At 51.8% G+C, this 19,500-nt stretch overlaps 1 protein-coding gene across 4 annotated transcripts; it reads left to right on the forward strand.

Moving 5' to 3' along the window:
• Positions 1 to 146: 146 nt before the first annotated feature.
• Positions 147 to 19,143, forward strand: PMM1 (phosphomannomutase 1). Of its 4 annotated transcripts, none has more exons than XR_007774633.1 (8): positions 147 to 250; positions 4,181 to 4,298; positions 6,016 to 6,092; positions 6,393 to 6,484; positions 7,279 to 7,378; positions 9,674 to 9,749; positions 10,303 to 10,502; positions 13,774 to 13,856. XR_007774633.1 is itself a non-coding variant. In XM_050954875.1 (8 exons), the coding sequence occupies exons 1-8, from the start codon at positions 170 to 172 to the stop codon at positions 15,287 to 15,289; spliced, it is 783 nt and encodes a 260-aa protein (XP_050810832.1). In that variant the 5' UTR covers positions 147 to 169; the 3' UTR covers positions 15,290 to 19,143. The 4 variants fall into 4 exon arrangements, 2 of the variants coding, with proteins under 2 accessions (XP_050810832.1, XP_050810840.1); XR_007774634.1 differs by lacking the exon at positions 10,303 to 10,502 and adding an exon at positions 10,691 to 10,895 and having other exon boundaries at positions 13,774 to 13,847; XM_050954875.1 differs by lacking the exon at positions 10,303 to 10,502 and adding an exon at positions 15,167 to 19,143 and having other exon boundaries at positions 13,774 to 13,889.
• Positions 19,144 to 19,500: the final 357 nt, after the last annotated feature.

Consider the following 19,500-nt stretch of genomic DNA (forward strand, 5'->3'; position numbering starts at 1 on the left):
GCAGCGAAGCGGCGGCTGCAGGCCCGGGCTGTACGTGCTGCCAGGCTTGTGCCCCCGCCCCCGGATCCCATCCCGCCCGTGCGCCGCGATTGGCCCGGACGAGGCGACACCTCCCGCTCGCCCTCCCTGCGCGCCTTCTGCAGCGCGGGGCTCGGCCGGCTGCGCAGCGATGGCTGGCAGCGAGCCGCCGAGCCGGGAGCGCGTCCTCTGCCTCTTCGACGTGGATGGGACCCTCACGCCGGCTCGCCAGGTACCCGCCCGCGGGCCCCGCGCCCCTTGCCCGCCCTTGAGCAGGAAAGGAGCCGGCTGGGGAGGTGTCCGCCCCGTCCCCGCGCGGGTGCGGCGTTGCTGCCCGGTGCACCGCGCTGGACCCGCGCAGAGGCGCCATATGGCCCAGCTCGGAGCCTGTCGGATCCAGCGAGTGGGGAGCCCGGACTCCCAGCCATTGCTGCCCTCCGCTGAGGAAGCCGCCTCCTGCGGCATCTCCTCTGGGCAACAGGCCCCCTAAGCCCCGCCTGGCAGTGGCTGGCTAGATGAGGTCGGACTGCCAGGGATGCTGACGCTCCCCAGCTAGTGCTGCCATGTGTTGGAGCCCAGTTGTGCGAGCTCAGGGCCTTGTTCTAGCAGGGCTGGAGCCCTACTCTGCCTTTCTGTGAAATACCCCGTGGGTGGAAGAAGGAGACTGTGCAAGGCCACCTAACCATTTGGTACCAGGGATTCTCTTTGCCTTGGCGCTTCGGATTTAACTGTAGCTTTTCTGTGTCGTGGAGTGATTTAACACGGAGAGCATGTATTGCTTCTAAAAGCGAGGGGCAGATGGTCCTGGGCAGGGGCTGGACAAGCTTCCTCTCATGCAGCTGTAGGAATGCACCACTCTGACCTGCAGCAGTACCTACTCTTTCATTCCTGATCCCATAGCTCTGCTAATGTCCTCCTGTTGCTGTTTCTGTCCTAGATAGACATGCATAGCGCTGCCAGTGCTCTCACTTCTGCCCTGCTACGACCTTTGCTATCCCTCCGTCCTCCCACGCTGTTCTTCCAATGCGCCATGATCTGAACGTGCTGCATCCCCTGCTATTCCCATCCCAGGCCTCCCCCCAAGCAGAGGTTTCTTAAAGCTGCCAATTCAGTATGCTTATATGGTGCTGCAGACTGATGTGTCTCAGCCTTACCTTAAACCATAATGCTCCTTTCATAGGCAGCCATCCCAAGGTGTCAGCCCAGCTGGCTGGACATACAGAGTTGTTCTGGTAATATTTGATGAAGGAGATCTGGCCACCATCCTAGTGACCTGCACATTTGCCCCTCCCACAGCCCACATAGGGGCACCTTTTTGGTTATATCTAGGACAAAATCTTTACATCACCTAGAGACAAGAACAGTCTAGATGTCAGGGTCTAACAGCCTCTTAGGGACTGGGTATGTCTACACTGCAGTTAAACACCCTGGGCTGATTCATGCCAACTGCCTCAGACTTGCAGGGCTCCAGCTAAAGGGCTGCTTAAGTTATGGTGTAGACATTAAGGCTGCCCGAGTTTTCAGACCCTACCACTTTCTCTAGGCCAACCATCTACAGTGCAGTTAAACAGACCCTTAGCTCGAATCCCTTGAGCCCAAGTTGGTTTGCACCAGCCAGCCACAGGTTTTTAATTGCAGCATAGATGTATCTTTTGGGGTTAAATCTCCTCCCTGCATCCTAGTTATTTTGGCTTTTGGGGAAATAGAAAAAATCTGATTAATATGTCAAATTTCCTTTCAGTTGCTGCCTGCTGTATGTTTGTTATGCAATAACCAGTTTACAGCATCTGCTCAGTATTAGAAGCAGGGAAAGGGGAGAGACCTGCTTTCTCCTCACAGTCTGGATGCTGGAGCCTTGCAAGGAACAAGAGCAGGTCTGATGGTCCTAACTGGCAAAGCCTAGAAGCATCTTCCAGTGTAATCCCACCTGTGCTCCACATCCCTTCATTCTTAGCGGCTCCAGGATGAATTGCTGCCCCGGCCCTGCATCCACATATAAGCCGTTCTGAGCACCACTGCAGAGTGAAGGCCTCTTGCACACGCACAGACTAACTCCACATCCCTCTTCTTTTACTGTGACCTTGTCCACTATGGGACTGAGTTTATCCATCTGTATGTTATGGCTTTGTCTACATTAAAGGGACTTACCAGGCCAAGATCTGTGTGGCCCCCTTACATGCTTGTAAAACCTGTTCGGCCCACAACACGTAAGTGCCCTCAGTGGCTTACCTGTGAGCCAAATGCATTTGAATTAGACTAGTGTGTACACGCACATGATGCGCAAGCCCAATATAATGGGGCCCATGATAAGGGCTTCTGTTTATCCAATAGAAATGACTTGCTTTAAGCAGGGCACAATATTGGATTTACCCTGAATCATTTCAGCATGTATTGGTTTGATAGCAGTATGGAAAGCACCAGAGCAGAGCACAAAGTCCTCTCCCTACTGGCCCACAGTCCACTGGTGACCTTTTGAGATCTCCTAGAATCCACTGCTGCTGGGAACTGTGGGATAGGTACCCAGAAGACATTGCAGGGGAAGTGGCTGAGAACAGCACCAGTGTGGATGCAATGTTGAATGGACATGTTGAAATGTTTGTGTCTAGACCAGCATCATCCCACCAGCTCAGTTCTCTAGTGGAGACATGATCTATAGGTACAAACCAGTAACACTTCCCTACCTTGCAAATAGCTTGTGAGGCTAGAATCTTGTTTGTCATGTCAGGCTCTCTGGGATCGTCACATGAAAGTGCTGCACAAGAGGGCAAAGTAGCCATGTGATTAAAGATGCTGACCTTTAAAGCTAGTTATCCTGTAGGAGGTCACCCTATCAGTCAGAGAGTGATACAGGAGAACACAAGTCCCCAGCCCAAAGGAAGGGGGAAGAGGAGAGGCGCTGTTGCTGGGTGGAGTCAGCCATCCAGCCTTAGCAAACTACCTTTATCTTGGGAAGATAAAACAGAAGGGTGGTGGCAGAGTCTGCTCCTAGCAGACACATATAGCCTAACCCTACCACAGTGGGATGCCTCGCCTCTCCTGCAGCAGCATGGCTTGGGACTGTAACTGCTCCCTGCAGGTCTGGCCAGAAAAGGCTTGATGGGACCTATGCTGCTTCAGCTGGCATTCTGCTAATGGGATTAGGCAGTAATGGGGCAACCCTTCAGTGGGAGGGGAAGAGAGCAAGAGCAGGCCCCTGACTGCCACCTCTTATGAGACTCGTTATGGACCCTGCTGTCATGGCTTCATCTCCAGTTCCCTTACAGTGAATTCTGTGATGCAGTTTGGTTTGTCCCCAGGGGTAGCCATCCCTTAGGACACACCTCTGCCCAGTTCCCAAATGTTCTGGGTAGGATCTCTCCCACTTGTGAGGGATTATTGATGGATAGGCACCTCCCACTCCCTTAGTTAAATACAGAAAAGGGTGTATGTTACCACTGTGTGTGTCAAGGGGAAAGACATGGAACGACAGGACATGGGGGAATGGGGTGCCAATTTACTAATAATTCCTCACAAGTGTGGGGGGGATACATACACACTCCTTTCCTTGTGTGTCTCTTCCCCCTCCACCACTCCTTTGCTGTTTCATTCCTCCATATCATTTTTCCACCCCTCCCAGTGTATTTTTTCCTCTATGCCCTGGTGTTACCCCCTTCCTGTTCCCATTCCCTCCCAGATGACTGTGTGCTGCTGGGCTTGGGAAGATGACAGCACCCATTCGTATCGCCGTGGGACTAGGCCTCACATGCTGCCAGGGCTGAGCTGAACGCTGCAGAAGCAAAGAAGAGAAGTGTGGGTTGATGGGATGCTGCCTGCAGCTCCACGTGTGAGCAGCTCCCACATCCCCCTCACAGAAGCCGCTGTGAGAGCAGAGAGAAGGCAGGTGGCTTTCAAAGAATCCCTTGCCACTTCGTTCAGAGCCACAGAAGCCCTTCTGCAGGGGGAGGGGATGATGGACAGATCTGAGGTCATGCAGCTATTCACAATCCAATGCACCCCTCGCCCTGGACTAAAGTGGTGCTCACCAAGCAGGGAAACACTGTCAGGGACCAGTCACTACTGGCTGAGAATGGCCTTCCGTTGGAGGCCCTGCTGTAAGTGGGGCCAGAGCTTGTCCATTACACTGGCTATATTCTGACCTGCCCTCTCGCTCCTGCCCCTCTAGAAAATTGAGCCCGAAGTGGACAAGTTCCTTCAGGAGCTGCGTGAGAGAGTCCAGATCGGCGTGGTGGGAGGCTCTGACTACTCCAAGATAGCTGAGCAGCTGGGGGAAGGGGATGAAGGTGAGACGCTCTCCCTACCCCAGATCAGGGGAGTGTGGGAAGGGGTGGGGGAAACAGTGAAGAGAAAGAGGCTACTCTCCTTTGCAGGGAGGGAGGTAGTTTGCTTTGTCCGCTGTTGGTAATTACATGCAGCTGTAGACACCTGAACACTGAGTTTGATTCTACCCACAGAGATGATAAAAATCATACCCACAGAGAGAGCGTGCACTGCTACCATTGCCACTTGTGCTACTGAGCTCAGAATCGCCCCCAGGCAGCCACTCTTGCTGGAAGCGGAGCAGTTGTACCTACGGGCCTGCTCCCACTCCCATTAAAGTCACTGGAGCCAACAGAAATTTTGCCATTGAGAGCAGGAGCAGCTCAGTCGACAGCCAGAACTGCAGTTTTCCACATCAGCAGAGCAGAGGTGCTCGTGTAACCAACCATGTTTGTGCTGCCTTCTGTGCCTGAGCTATGGAGCCCATGAGTAGAGTGTTCAGCTCCAGCAGTTGCAGCATGTGCTTTCAGCTGTCATGGGCCTGCAAAGAGCATGGGAGGATAGAGAGAGGCCCATTTAGAGTTTATCTTCTTCTCTTCCCCACCTCCATGAGAAATATAGTCCTACCAGCTTCAGGTCTGATCAGTTGTAACCTCCATTAGCTCCACTGCCCATTGACAGCCCGAGTAAATGGAAAGGTAATGTGCACGAACTCTCTCCCATGCTTGGACATGCTCTATGCTTTGGAGGTCTGAAGGTCCTGAATAGTAAGGGGAGATTGGGCAGAGTGCTTGGATGAGAAGGAAAGACTGGGGAAGGGACAGATGTCCTGTCCTCTCACTTTCCTTTTTCCCCTTTTCTAATAGCATAAAATCTACAGCAGAGTTCTGAAATCCTCTTTCTAGCTCCTTAGCAAAGAGAGGCTGCCTGGTGAGACGGCTCAAGGGAGCATGATGTTAATTGCAGGGTCAGCAACAATCTGTTTATTGCTGGAGGAGAAGCTAGGGTTAGATAACCACTAAGTGCATTGCTGAGGGTGGAGGAGGGGATGGGAAGAGGTGGAGGCAGGATGCTGTAGGACAAGTGTAGGCAACCTATGGCACATGTGCTGAAGGCAGCACGCGAGCTGATTTTCAGTGGCACTCACACTGCCCAGGTCCTGGCCACCGGTCTGGGGGGCTCTGCATTTTAATTTAATTTTAACCGAAGCTTCTTAAACATTTTAAAAACCTTATTAATTTTACATACAACAATAGTTTAGTTATGTATTATACACTTATAGAAAGAGACCTTCTAAAAACGTTAAAATGTATGACTGGTGTGCAGAACCTTAAATTAGAGTGAATAAATGAAGATTCAGCACACCGCTTCTGAAAGGTTGCCGACCCCTGTTCTAGGAGAATGAGCACATGGCTGGGAGTCTGGCATTCCTGAGCTCTAATCTGAACTCTGCCACTGACTCACTGCAGGGCCTTGGGCAGGTCACTTCCCTTTTCTGTGCCTCTGTTCCCCATGTGTAAAATGGGCATAACATCCAGGGAGGTGTGAGGCTCAAGGCCTGTTTGCTCAGCCTACGGCCATGGAGTAAAGACTCAAAGAGCTCTGAATCCAGCCAATGTCCATCACTCCGCACTTCTCCATCTGCAAGTGGCGGACGAGATTGTGCTAATGTTTTTTCTCTCGCCTTCATCTCCCTTCCCCACCCTGCTCTCCCTTGCCCCCTACCCCCATTCCCCACAGTCATTGACAAATTTGATTACGTCTTTGCGGAGAATGGCACCGTGCAGTACAAGAATGGGCAGCTGGTCGCCAAACAGGTAAGCCTAGCTCACTTGCTATGTCTCCCATCAAGCCACAGAGGCTCTCTTTCCCTCTCTCCTCCACCAAGTCCATCGTCAGTTCCCTCAGCACCAGATGGAACCAGCCATATGCCACCATCCAGTGGTCTGCCAATTCCAATCCCCCCAGCACCTACCAAAGCCACCCTACTCCTTCTGTCCAGTCATCACCATAGTGGGCATCCTGGATGGATTTTGTAGCCCATGTGCTTTGTGACAAGTTGATGTTAACCTTGGCTTCATCTGACCTCTAACCTTTTCTTCCCCCTTCCCCCACAGGCTATCCAGAATCACCTGGGGGAGGAGCTTTTGCAGGAGCTGATCAACTTCTGTCTCAACTACATGGCCCTCCTGAAGCTGCCTAAGAAACGGTAATGATCCTGTCCTACCCAACTGCTGTTTCTATACCATTCAGATCCAGGCAGTTGGACATAACGCTCCCATTTAGAATTGCAGATCCACTGGCTTTGTTCTTGGCCTCATTATCTGTATTTTGATAGCACCTAGAGGCCCTACCCAAGAGCAGAGTCCTGCTGTGCTGTGCATTGCAAATGCACAATTTAAGAGACAGTCCCTGTTCTAAAGAGTTGATAATCTAAGTAGACAAACCAGGGGATAGAAGAGTGGAAGTGTTGTTATCCCCTTCTTACAGATAGGAAACTGGAGCACATTGTGATTTGCCCAGTATCACACACAATCCGTGGCAGAGCTAAGAATTGAATCCATATTACTTGAGTCCCAGTGCCTTAACCACGAGATCAGCTTTGCTCTTGCATTATCTAAGCTTCCGAGACACTGCTTCTTCCCCCTGAGCACTGGACTAGATTGGGTTGACATGTTTCCTTCTCTCTAAAGACATCCTGTCATTCTGGGGCAACTCCCCTCAACTCTGTAACAGCTAAGCTTGGCTGTGGTTAATATCCCAGTGTGTGCCTTGCTGCGCTGTAGCGGAAAAAGTGGAGAGTTGTTTATTTCTGGGCTTAGAGTATGAGCACTTGATACCTGAAGCATGAGAATAATCCTGTTGTCATTTTTAGCCTACCTAGTGTCCCTACAGACATTCTTTATGTTACACTTTTTACAGCCACTCCCATTTTAATGGCTCCTTCTCTCATTCCCTTCCAATTGTAAAAAAACAAAAAACTGGACATCTACACATGCACAGCGGGACCTTCATAGAATTCCGCAACGGAATGCTGAACATCTCTCCCATTGGCCGAAGCTGCACCCTGGAGGAGCGACTAGAATTCTCCGAGCTGGACAAGGTAACTGGCCAAGATCCACCCTCCCCTCCTCCATGACTGAGCATTAAGTTGTGGGCATTGTCCATTTCTGGCCATGTAATACCACAGCACTTGGGTCTCCTCTTATATCCATGCCAATGACTGTGCTGGTGCCTGCGGGCTTGCCTGTATAAGCTCTGGAGATTGAGGCTGTGATAAGGATGGGTGGGAAACCAAAGGAAATATGTAGATGAGATAAAAGAACTGACCTAATCTGCTGCCACTTACCAAGTAGGGATGCAGACTCCCTATGTACAATATTGTGCTGGAGAAGCTGTCCCAAGAAGAGTCTCTCATTTTCAATGGTGTTTTTTCCCTGACATGGCTGGAGATGGTCTTAGACCAGAACTGCAAAGCCAGCAGCTCCCAACTTAAGTAGTGAACTTACAGCTCAGAGTCCATCTCCAGTTACAGCCAAGCAGCAGTGTCAACTGACATGTCCCATTCATAGAATATCAGGGTTGGAAGAGAGCTCAGGGAGTCATCTAGTCCAATCCCCTGCTCAAAGCAGAACCAATTCCCAGTTAAATCATCCCAGCCAGGGCTTTGTCAAACTGGGCCTTAAAAACCTCTAAGGATGGAGATTCCACCACCTCCCTACATAACTAGCTTCACCACCCTCCTAGTGAAATAGTGTTTCCTAATATCCAACCTAGACCTACTCCACTGAAACTTAAGACCATTGCTTCTTGTCCTGTCATCTGCCACCACTGAGAACAGCCGAGCTCCATCTCCTTTGGAACCCCCCTTCAGGTGGTTGAAGGCTGCCATCAAATCCCCCCCTCACTCTTCTCTTCTGCAGACTAAATAACCCTAGTTCCCTCAGCCTCTCCTTGTTAAGTCATGTTCCCCAGCCCCCTAATCATTTTTGTTGCCCTCTGCTGGACTCTCCCCAATTTGTCCACGTCCCTTCTGTAGTGAGGGGACCAAACTGGACACAATACTCCAGGTGTGGCCTCACCAGTGCCAAATAGAGGGGAATAATCACTTCCTTCGATCTGCTGGCAATGCTCCTACTAATACAGCCCAATATGCCATTGGCCTTCTTGTCAACAAGGGCACACTACTAACTCATATCCAGCTTCTCGTCCAGGTCCTTTTCTGCAGAACTGCTGCTTAGCCAGTCGGTCCCCTGCCTGTAGCAGTGCATGGGATTCTTCCTTAAGTGCAAGACTCTGCATTTGTCCTTGTTGAACCTGATCAGATTTCTTTTGGTCCAAATTCTCCAATTTGTCTAGGTCACTCTGGACCCTATCCCTACCCTCCAACGTATCTACCTCTCCCCCCAGCTTAGTGTCATCTGCAAACTTGCTGAAGGTGCAGTTCATCCCATCATCCAGCTCATTAATAAAGATGTTGAACAAAACCGGCCCCAGGACTGGCCCCTGGGGCACTCCGCTTGATACTGGCTGCCAACTAGACACTGAGCCATTGATCACTACCCGTTGAGCCGGACAATCTAGCCAGCTTTCTATCCACCTTATAGTACATTCATCCAATCCATACTTCTTTAACTTGCTGGCAAGGATACTGTAGAAGACTGTATCAAAAGCTTTGCTAAAGCCCAATTCCCCAGCCCAAACAGAGTAGGTGTTTCCTCAGTGGGCCTTCCAGAACAGGACCAGTCTCCTAAACAGAGCTCTGAGATCCTGGCAAATACTGCCTGAAACAACCTATCTATGGTGGCTTCTTTCTACCCTCCTCAAGAGCAGAAGGGGTCAGACTACAGCAAGACATGAAGGCAGATATATAAGTGGGGAACTATAGACTTTGGGTCCTGAACTGGGCCTCTGAACCTCCAAGGGGGAGTAATGTTGATGGTGAAATGCATCAGCTAATTGAGGGGGGCGCTGCAGGAAGGGGCTTTGGTTTGGGGTTGCTCAGCAGCTGACCTGGACCATCCTGACATGACCAAGGCTAATGTGGGCTGGCTACAGCAGTGTGAGACTGGTCCGGGGGAGGGATCATATACAGGGAGCAATTAAAGTAGCATGAAAGAGTCCATTTTGAATCCCCACAGCCCATGCTGAATATCCCCCTTGTCCCCCCAGCAGTTGTCCTAGGTGCTCAGTACAGGAGACAGAGGTTGTACTTGCTGCTAGGGTAACAAGGAAATTCTGCCTGGAAACTGGGATCAGAGCAGAGAAACTAACCTGGTGGTGCAGAGAGAGGGAGGCTTGCAAGGCCTGTAGGTGAATCTAGACAGTCAATGGAATGAGGCCTATCAAGAATACAGTTATTCAAAACCTGCTGTCCTTCTGTTCGTCCTATCTGCAGAAAGAGAGGATCCGAGAGAAGTTTGTGGCAGCCCTGCAGAGGGAGTTTGCTGGCAAAGGCCTACGATTCTCTCGAGGTGAGCAGAGTGCATCACAGATACTGGGGGGTTTCCCTGTGTGATGAATTTTCTGTAGGGATCTTGGAAGGGAAGGATGCCAAGCTGTTTCCTGCTTAAAAGTGGTAGATCATCTGCTTGAGTGAATGGCAGAGGTGTACTTCCTGTGGAGATCCCTGGGAGGTGTACTCCCCATGTTCATCCCTGGGGAGAGATCTCAAACCCTGTTTCCTATTTAAAGTGTGATTATGGTACAAAAACCATAGATCTGCTTCCCTAGTATCACTCAGATGTGCTGGTGACACACTAACTTTTAACTATATTTTACTCCTGTTAGCTGTACTGAGCCAGCACAGATACGGGAGAGAGAGCTTGAATTTGTTTCATTTCAAACAGCAGCAACAGGATTGCTAACTGAGTTCCAACTGCAGAGCCAAATTCTACCTTCAGTCCCACCTACGTAATCCCACTGAATCCACTGGTGCAGGAGAGTGGAAGTGCCCAGCCTGAGTCTGAACTCCCAGGTTGTGTTTGCAGGGGTGACTGTTAAGAAAACTGCCTTTCCTCCATTTAGAAGGAAAAGCTGCATCTGGAGCTCCTGAGGCTGTAAATGTGGAGCCCATGATGCCATTTTGTGCAGTCACTTATCAGAGTGAAACTGCAGTTTAATGGCCAGATTTTCAGGAGTGCTCAGCCCCCAGCCATTCTCTTGGAGCACAGCAAGAGAGGAGCACTCTTGACCTTCCACTTCAGTGGAAAGACCCATCAGGCTGGGTGAGTGACAGGGCTGAATTCTTTAAAGCCATTCAGCAGGGAAGGTAGGCATGACTGAAAATGGAAGGCTCCCCTCAAAAGGAAAGCCCATTACTAGGAGTGTAGTGGAGATGAGAGATGTGGCGGGGGTGGGAGGGACGGCGCGTGGTGGAGGTGGCATCTCATTGTCCACTTTGTGTGTAATTCAGAATCCCCGACACTCTGCACTCCAAGGAGCCTGCATTTCTAGGCAGCATCCTCTTTTGCTGCCCCAGTAAGAACATCTCGTGATCCCTGCCAGCATTGGCACAGACCATTTGTCATAGCAGAGAAGGGCAAAGGCATTGCAGTCCTGTTCTCCTCAAACACACATGGAACAAGAACAGAACAATGGTCCTTTCTCCTATGACTTTGGTAAGCTGCCAGCAGTAGGCTAGGATTGTAAGCGAGCACAGAAGATAATGGGAGCTGCGGGGGCTCAGCCTCTCCAAAAATAAGGCATAAAGTGATTGGAGTACCCAAAAATGGGGGGAGACAAATTCAGGACTCCTCCTGAAAGGGGTGTGCACAGAGCTGGAGAGAGGCAGAGCTGGCAGAAGGCCTAAGGAGCTCCTGGCACCAAGTCCCCCGCTCACACCACTGAACAACAACGAGACAGAACTCACTGTCCTTGAGTGCCCATCCATTGTTCCCTCTGCGTTTGCTCTTCTAGCCCTGCCAGTGCCAGGAGCCCCTCTCACTGCCCAGCTCTGCTTAGAGACAGAGCATGCTGACACAATATTTTCCATACCTAAATACATATGGATGTATTAAAGGGAACGATTATGGGTAGGGCTCTAGCCTTGAATTTAGGAGACCTGGGTTCAATTCCTAATCTGCCCCAGGCTTTCTGTGGTACTTTCAAGCAAGTCACTTAGTGTCTCTGTCAAGTATCGGGGTAGCGGTGTTAGTCTGTACCCACAGAAACGACAAGAGTCCAGTGGTACTTTAAAGACTAACAGATTTATTTGGGCATAAGCTTTCATGGGTAAAAAACCAAAGCTTCTGCCCAAATAAATCTTAGTCTTTAAGGTGCCTCAGGACTCCTTGTTGTTTTAGTGTCTCTTTGCCACAGCTCCCCCAGTGTAAAAGGGGATGCTAGCCCTTTTCTCAACACCTCTGTGAGGTAGGGGAGTTGTGAGGGACTTGGTTACTGTGGGGATGGGGCCAGGGAAGTACTGTGGCAGGGGCCTGTCCCAGAGCACACCCCCTCATGGCCCTGCAGGCGCCTAGCCCTTAGTTCCCTCCTAGTTCTTCCAAGAACTTGGTCGCAGCCCAGAATACTTGCAGTAATGTTCCCCTTCCTGGGTTTCAGTTAAGGCTTTAGGAAATAGTTAGTTTCCTTTGACCCTTTCAGGCCCAAGCCCTTTCCTCTTGGGGTTTCCAGCTTCACCCTCCATCTAGGCCTTCAGGTTCCCAGTTCCCCCACCAGTTAATTTGGTGCCAGGGAGTTCTATCACTCCCACTGCAGCTTCTGGCTCAGGTGGGCAAACTTGGCCTGCGGGCTACATTGGGGTTGCAAAACTGGATGGAGGGCCAGGTAGGGAAGGCTGTGCCTCCCCAAACAGCCTGGCACCTGCCCCCTATCTGCCCCCTCTCGCTTCTCACCCCCTGACTGCCCCTCTCAGAATCCCCAACCCATCCAGCCCGCCCAAGTTCAGAGGTGAAAGTAAGCCGGTCCGGTCCTGTATGGCGTACGGACAAGAGCCAGTACGCTGTACTGGACCGCATCGACTTCCACGGTGGGTATTGAAAGGGCTCAGAGCTCCCCGCTGCTGCGGGCAGCCCAGAGCTCTTTGAATCCCGGCCGCGGCTCTGGCGACCGGGCTAGGGCCAGGATTTAAAGGGCTCCGGGCTTCCCTCAGCGACAGGAGCTCTGGACCCTTTAAATCCCTGCCCCAGCCCCGCAAAGCTCAGGGCTCCCCCTGGCGGCCAGAGCCCCGGGCCCTTTAATTTGCCCCTGAGCCCTGGGGGGCTCCCAGCCACCTCTGCAGCTGGGAGCCCCTTGCTGATTTAAAGGCTTTAGGTCTCCCAGCCACAGCTGGTTCCCCAGGGCCTTTAAATCTTGAGAGGCCATGCCTCTTCCAGATGAGGCCACACCAGTACTGCTGGAGTCCTGAGGGGGACAAGTCCTGTAAGTTACTTTCACCCCTGCCCCAGTTCCTTGTCCCTTAACTTCTGCCTCCCGGGCCCCCCCCCGCCCGGACCACCCCCTGGGACCCCACACCTATCCAACCTCCTCTGACCACCACCCCCCAGAACCTCCACCCCCATTCAACCACCCCCATCCCCAACTGCCCCCCAGAACCCCCTGCCCCTTATACAACCCCCCAGCTCATTTACCACTTACCATGCCGAGCAGACAGCATGTCTGGCTGCCGCAGCAGCCAGAGCCAGACACACTGCCGCTCTGATCGGCAGGAGCGCACAGCTCCGCTGCCTAGAGTGCAGCCAGCGTGGCTCTGCGGGGTGGGGGGGGAGGGAGAAAGGGCCTCGGGGCTAACCTTCCTGGCTGGGAGCTCAGGGGCCGGGCAGGACGGTCCCACAGGCCGGATGTGGCCCATGGGCTATAGTTTGCCCACCTCTGTTCTGGCTCCCTTGGGGAGTCTTTTCTCCAAACTTTCTCTTACCGTGTTGTCTCAGCACCATTCCTCTGGCCAAGGGATTCCACAGCTCCTCCATGGGCTGTGCACAGAGTCAAGTTCCCCTGCATGCTAGGATCCAAGCTCACTCCAGAGTGTCTCTTCTTCCACCCATCTCAGCCAACAGCTAGGTTTTATCCTAGATCAGGAGGTAGCGCCCTGACTAACACCTGGCCCCCATTCCCCAGCTTCTCTGCTGCCTCCTTAAACAGCTGTTCTTTAAAGGGGCCATGTCATGGAACAGGGTTGGCTAGCCCCAGATCCCACTATGCCTGAAAGGGGACTGACCACTCTAGTACAGTACCTCTGGCAGATTTCTCTGGAGCAAAGCAGGACCTCCTCCCGCCCACACCAGCCTCACTGGTTCCTGCTTGTGCCCTTGGCTGGAATCACAAGGGCCTTGCTGATGCCATCACAGCCCATTGCCATAGAAACAGCAGCTGCTGTCATCCTGATATGCATTAGAGATTCGATCACCGTGGCTGTGCTGGTGCCTGCCTGGACCACATGGACAGACATTCCCCTTTGCCCCAGGGTAGCGAGGTCTGGAATTCACCCTGCACCCTTCCAACGCCAGCCTGCTCACCTAACAATCTCCCTCCTGCTGGCAGGTGGTATGATCAGCTTTGATGTCTTCCCTGAGGGCTGGGACAAGCGCTACTGCCTTAACATCCTCAACGACGAGCGGTTCGACACCATCCACTTCTTTGGGAATGAGACAACCCCAGTGAGTATACTGGGGGCGGAGGGGCATTTCTCTCCTCTAGGTTGGCAGCCTTTCAGAGGAGAGGGCAGAGGGTCCTTCTCCAGCTATAGAGACTTCACCTAACTCCCTTTGGAACTGGTATCAAGCAAGTCTGCCCTCTAGTGGGGAGAGGGGGATCTCTCTAGTGCAAATGAGGGCCTGAAACTGTACCATAGCAGGCTGCAATCCCAGCAGAACTTGCATCTCCGGGGGTGAGTGCTGTAAGAAGTGGTGTTGGGGATTCAGCAGGTGGCTCTCTTCCTTCTGAGTCATTAATGACCTAGTGGCCCAGCACAGGTCTGGGACATGCTATGCTGCTGAAGGTGCCATGTAACCAATGAGATGTAAACCAAAACCTCGCCCACTTCTGGAGAGGCTTTTCAGTGTAAACAGGAACGGCTTTGCCTACTCTCTGGAGTCGGTTACAGGATGATCCTTACCTGCTGCAATAAGCTGACTTGGGCATCTCCACCAACATAGGGGGTGGATGTTAGCTAAGCTCCAGCATGGATAACTACATTGCACTGCTCTAAAATTCTCCCATCGATTCAGATGGATGTGGTACTCTTCACTTCCTATCCTAACCTGCTCCACAGTTGTAGCTGCAGAACAGCAGTGTAAGCAGGGACCTTTCCCACCTACTCCATTAGCACAGTTCACACGCTGCAGCAACCCATATTCCCCCATTTCTCAGGCTTTGCATTTGGCTTTGTTGGCAGCAGCATGATGATAAAAATTAGCTCCATTCCCGCTACAGATTTGACAGTAGTGCCTCAGCTGAGACCCTAATCCTCTCTCTCCCTAGAGCCGCTCCCTAGGATGACCAGATGTCCCGATTTTATAGAGACAGTCCCAATTTTTGGGTCTTTTTCTTACATAGGCTCCCATTACTCCCCACCCCTTCCCAATTTTTCACATTTGCTGTCTGGTCACCCTACTGCTCTCACCTCCTTAGAGCCACATGGGGCAATGAGTCACTTGCTCCATTGAATCAGCAAACCCCATGGAACCTTTTCTCAGCAGGATCAAAGCCTGCTAACCCCGTGAGGTGGGTGTTTCAAGCAAATGCTGGTAGCCTGTTACGAGCTGCCATATTCCCCTCCAGCTGCAGAGGTGGCTGCATTTTAGTGGCAGATGAATGACCCTTCTACAGAGTGTCCAGTGCATTGGAGGTTGTGTAAGATAAAGCAAGCTATAGCTAGAGAGGGGGTTATGGTTGTGATTACTACCCTTCTCCCTATTTTATTTTCCTCCTACAGGGAGGGAATGATTATGAAATTTATGATGACCCCCGGACAGTAGGCCACAGCGTCCAGTCTCCCCAGGACACAGTCAGGAGGTGCCAGGAGATCATTTTTCCTGAGAGAGCTAATGAATCGTGACTCTGATACCCCTTTTCCAGCACCCCGCCTCCCAAGATTCCACATCATGAAAACCACCTTCATTTGAGGACTCTGCGCAGGGCCCTTTGAAGAAAGCTTTCCAGAGCTGGTTGTGAGGGAAAGATTTAAACTGAGATGGCGGAGGTGGGATAGGGATGGGGGTTATTAACCTTCCACTACCCCCAGTTACAGGTGGGCTGTGTGGGACCAGACTCCTCCCTGCCACCAAACAGACTCTCTTCCTTTTCAGGGTGAATTCTCAGTTCTTGGTGGGAGATGGTTCCCTGCTCTATTGATGTGAGGCATTTGTAGGGGCCAGTCACTATAGTCTCGCTCTCTAAGCGTATTTGCACAAGGGATGTGCTCCTCATCAGTTAGCACCCTTAACTAGGAAGCAGAGTCTGGGACCCCCATATGTTAGGTGTTCTCAGATGGCTTCACACAGCGGACCAATCCTTAAAGGTGACCTGCAAAGGGTTTTAAAAAATGATCAGGGCCATAATCCCATGCTTTGGGTGGCCCTAGCCTCTGATTGCCAGAAGGTAGGAGTGAGTGACAGGGAACGAATCACTTGATTACCTGTTCTGTTCATTCCCTCTGAAACATCTGGCACTGGCCCCTGTTGGAAGACACGATAATGGGCTAGATGGACCATTGGTCTGACCCATTATGGCTGTTCTTATGAGCTTGTGCCCTTTCCAGCTTGGTCAAGTTTATAAAGAAGGCCATTATTTCTTTAGTGTTCATATATATAGAAAAAGGGTGCACTGGGTTTTTGTTTATACTAGAAACATCAGGAATGTTGTGGCTGATCTCTGATTTTGCTGGAGGACTTCTGGGAGGTCTGTGGGGTTTTATTCTGCCCTTAGCGCCTCAATTGAAGAGGTTGGGAAGTGGAAACTTTAACAAAGACACTCTTTTAACCAAGAGTTAATTAGGCATTGGAGTTGGGTGGGTATTAAGTTTAAGAAAGAAAGACATCTCAGGCAGTTTCAGCAGACTGACTGTTATGCCCTTTTCTCCCCTAATTGCTCAAGTCTTCCTGTCTGGAGAAGCTGTGAAGTGATGACATCACCAGACACCCTTGGGACTGCCAGCCTAGACCAGAGCTGGATTTCTAGTTCAAAAAAACCACCCTTTAAAAAAACAACCCAACCCTTTCAAGCCTTCTTTATCCAGCTGGAAACATAGCACAGAACAGCTCTAACTTGCCCCCTCCCCTTTTGCCAGTCACCTTTAAGGAGGCAGGTGCCCATCTGCCTAGGGCTGCTCAGGCCATGCTGCTAGTTCTTTTTTTTTCTGTTCTTTCTCTCCTGCTCTTTTTGACTTCTGTTTTTCCTTCCCTCTTTAGATTTTCACTTTGATTGCTGCTCTCTCTCGCCCCTGTAAACCAGAGTGGCTCTTTGCCTCTTCGCAGTGGCTAGACCACACAGAGGTTTCAGAGTCTCCTCCTGCTACTTAGCTAACAGAGCAGGCTCCCAATTTCCAGGTCTCAGCTCAGGCGACAGAGGTGGGCTCATCCTTTTAGAGCCCAAGTTGTCTGTGGATTGAACATACAGATTCAGCTAGGGGGTCACTTGTTGTGTGGTTCCCCTGCTCTGCTACACTCAGCAGCACGCTCTGGGCAGCCTGCTTTTCAGAGAGGCTGAGCACCTTGTGACACCAGTTTGAAATCAGTGGGATCCCTGGGTGCTCAGCCACTGTGAAAATGGGGCCTTTGCTTCTTTGGGAATGGAATGTCTATTGGTGGCCCTGAGCTCAGTGTTTGAGGAAGGGGGCTGGGAGAACATGCCTGAGGCTGACGCTCTGAGCATGTTGACTGTTCCTGGGAATAGGTGCAGTGGGAGCAGAGATGCAAAGTGGGTGACTTTACAGGAACCAGCTGCTGCTTTCCCCATTGCGGAGCTTATCTGTGCCATCCGTGCAGGGTTACACACCTTCCCCACCCTGTTGTGCTCTGCCCTGCACCCACTTGGGACTTGCCTGGGTTCACCTTCCCAGGGGCCCTCTACTGCAAGGTGGGCAATGCTGGCTTCCCTACTCAGCTGGGAACTCAAAGGGCCTTTCCTTGGCAGTGCTAAGCTTCACATGGAGTTGTGGGCGCTTGGCCTTGCTGAAAACCAGGCCAATAGCAGCTTGCCCTGGGCTCCCGCTAATGCACAGTTCAGCACCTGCCGCCTGAATAATGCTTCCTTGTGGTAGCAGATGCAGCTCCATGAATGACAGTTTCAGAACCACTGCAATAGGTGATGCCATGCCAGCCCTGGGCTACGGTTAGGCCTCCTCTCTGTTAGAGCCCAAACCATATTAGGGGCCAGTTCAGCATGTGGTGGGCTTTCCCCCCATGCTGGTCTGCAGTGGAGGGGAGTCCATTATACCTCTCAGCCACAGCACTAGGCTTTTCAGCTCTGCCTGTAAATGCTCATGGGTTTGCTCTGGAGGCCCCTCCTCCAAACTGCACTGTTGGCCAGTGCTGGGGCTGTCACAGCCCTGCTTTTGGGGCTGTGTAAAGTGGACAGGCTGGGCTGGCTTTAAGCAGCCAGCCTGGCTGGGGTAGAGCAGAGCCCACTCTGCTACTATCCTTGGCAAAAGCAAAGATTGAGCCAGGCCTCCAGTTCTAACCTTTCCCTGCCCATAGGCCTCCACCTGGCCTGGCAGCGACAGCAGCAGTGTGAGGCAGCACCATGCGGGGGAAGAGGCTTGTACCACCATTTTCAAAAGCCACTTCTGACTTTGGGGGGCCTAACCAGTCCCCCAGGCCCTGCTGTGCCGAGAGACTGAATGCATGGTGTGCACCTGCTCAGTGCCTCGGAGCAGCAGGCCCCGGGTGACTTAGCTTGGCTGCCTCCTATTAGCGCTGGCCCTGCTCTACTGCACTGATGTGGGCAAGGGCCCAAATGCAAGTGTGAAGGGAAGGGGCAGGACTGGGCTCCCTGGCAGTCGTTAGGGTGGGTGAGAGCCTGTGCCCTGCCTGAGTAGCAGCTTACAGGAGAGGAAGAGCCTCTGTTTGACCACACCCCATGGGTATGTTCCTAGGAAGCACTTGTGTGCACTCCCTGTTCCTAGAGCCCTGTAGTCACTCTTCCTGCCCCCTGGAAATCCTCACCAGGTGCTAGTTGTCAGACCCCTCCCAAAGGGCTAGAGGGGGGTCTGCACACCCCAGGGCACATCGCAGCTGAGAAGGCCACTCTGCCAGCATGAGGAGGAGCCAAGAAGCGGACTCCACCCGTCTGAGTCCTGACCACCATGCCCTGGTGTGGCTTGTGTCAGCACACAAGTGTGAGGAGCACTCCATCCCAGCTGTGTCACCACTGCCCTAGCAGGGAGTGCACTGGGGGCCATGCTGTTACGTGAGAGGGAAGATGGGAATAATTGTTGGTCTAGAATTTAGCATCTCTGTTTTTTTTCCATCTGTTTCCTAACCCTGTATTTGTAACCCCACTGGGTTGATCTCACTGTGACAGGTGGAGAGGGCATGAAGTGGGAGCCCTCCCTTCTAACAACAGGGAATTGAGCATTCAGTAGCCCATGAAGGGCTACAAAACAGGGAGTATGCCTCCTTTGTGTTATACCTCTGACTAGCCACGAGGTGGCTGGACCTATGAGCACTCTCCTCTGCCTTCCCTGGGGTGCAGGAGGACTCGGCTTGTACTGTCCACAGCTGATATCTACCATGATGAAGCAGGAATGTGTCTCAGAGTTATTGCTCTGTGTGTTTGAACATGGATGGATGTGTCAGTGACCAAGGAGACAGGTGGCTCTGGTCACATCTGCAATAGAGCCAGGCAGCTCCTGTACAATTGATCAAGTGTTTAAAATAAATTTATTTAACAAACATTAAAATATTAAATGTGGCCATGGAGTGCTGTGTGCTTTGTACCTCAGTACTTATGCAAGCCACTGCAGCCAAGCCCAGCAACAGCTAGCAGGGGCTAGTAACAGAAGGGGAGCCAGATACTTCTCTCCTGCTGCAGCTCTAAGGATCCTGGGGACAGACCTGCAGTGAGGGCCCTGCCTATGTCAGGCAGATGAAGGAGCCACCACCCAAGAGAGACACAAGAGGCAGGACTCATGGGAAAGTCACTTTGAATGATTTATTGCCAGTGTTACAGAAGTCAACACAAGGTCAGACAGGCGGGAACCACACCAGAGTTGTAAAAAAAAAAACCACTTCTAAGTTTTTAGTTTACTTCCAAAAGAACCAAAGAGTT

This window comes from Gopherus flavomarginatus, chromosome 1, assembly GCF_025201925.1.
Source record: "Gopherus flavomarginatus isolate rGopFla2 chromosome 1, rGopFla2.mat.asm, whole genome shotgun sequence".
In the NCBI taxonomy this organism is placed as follows: Eukaryota; Metazoa; Chordata; order Testudines; family Testudinidae; genus Gopherus; species Gopherus flavomarginatus.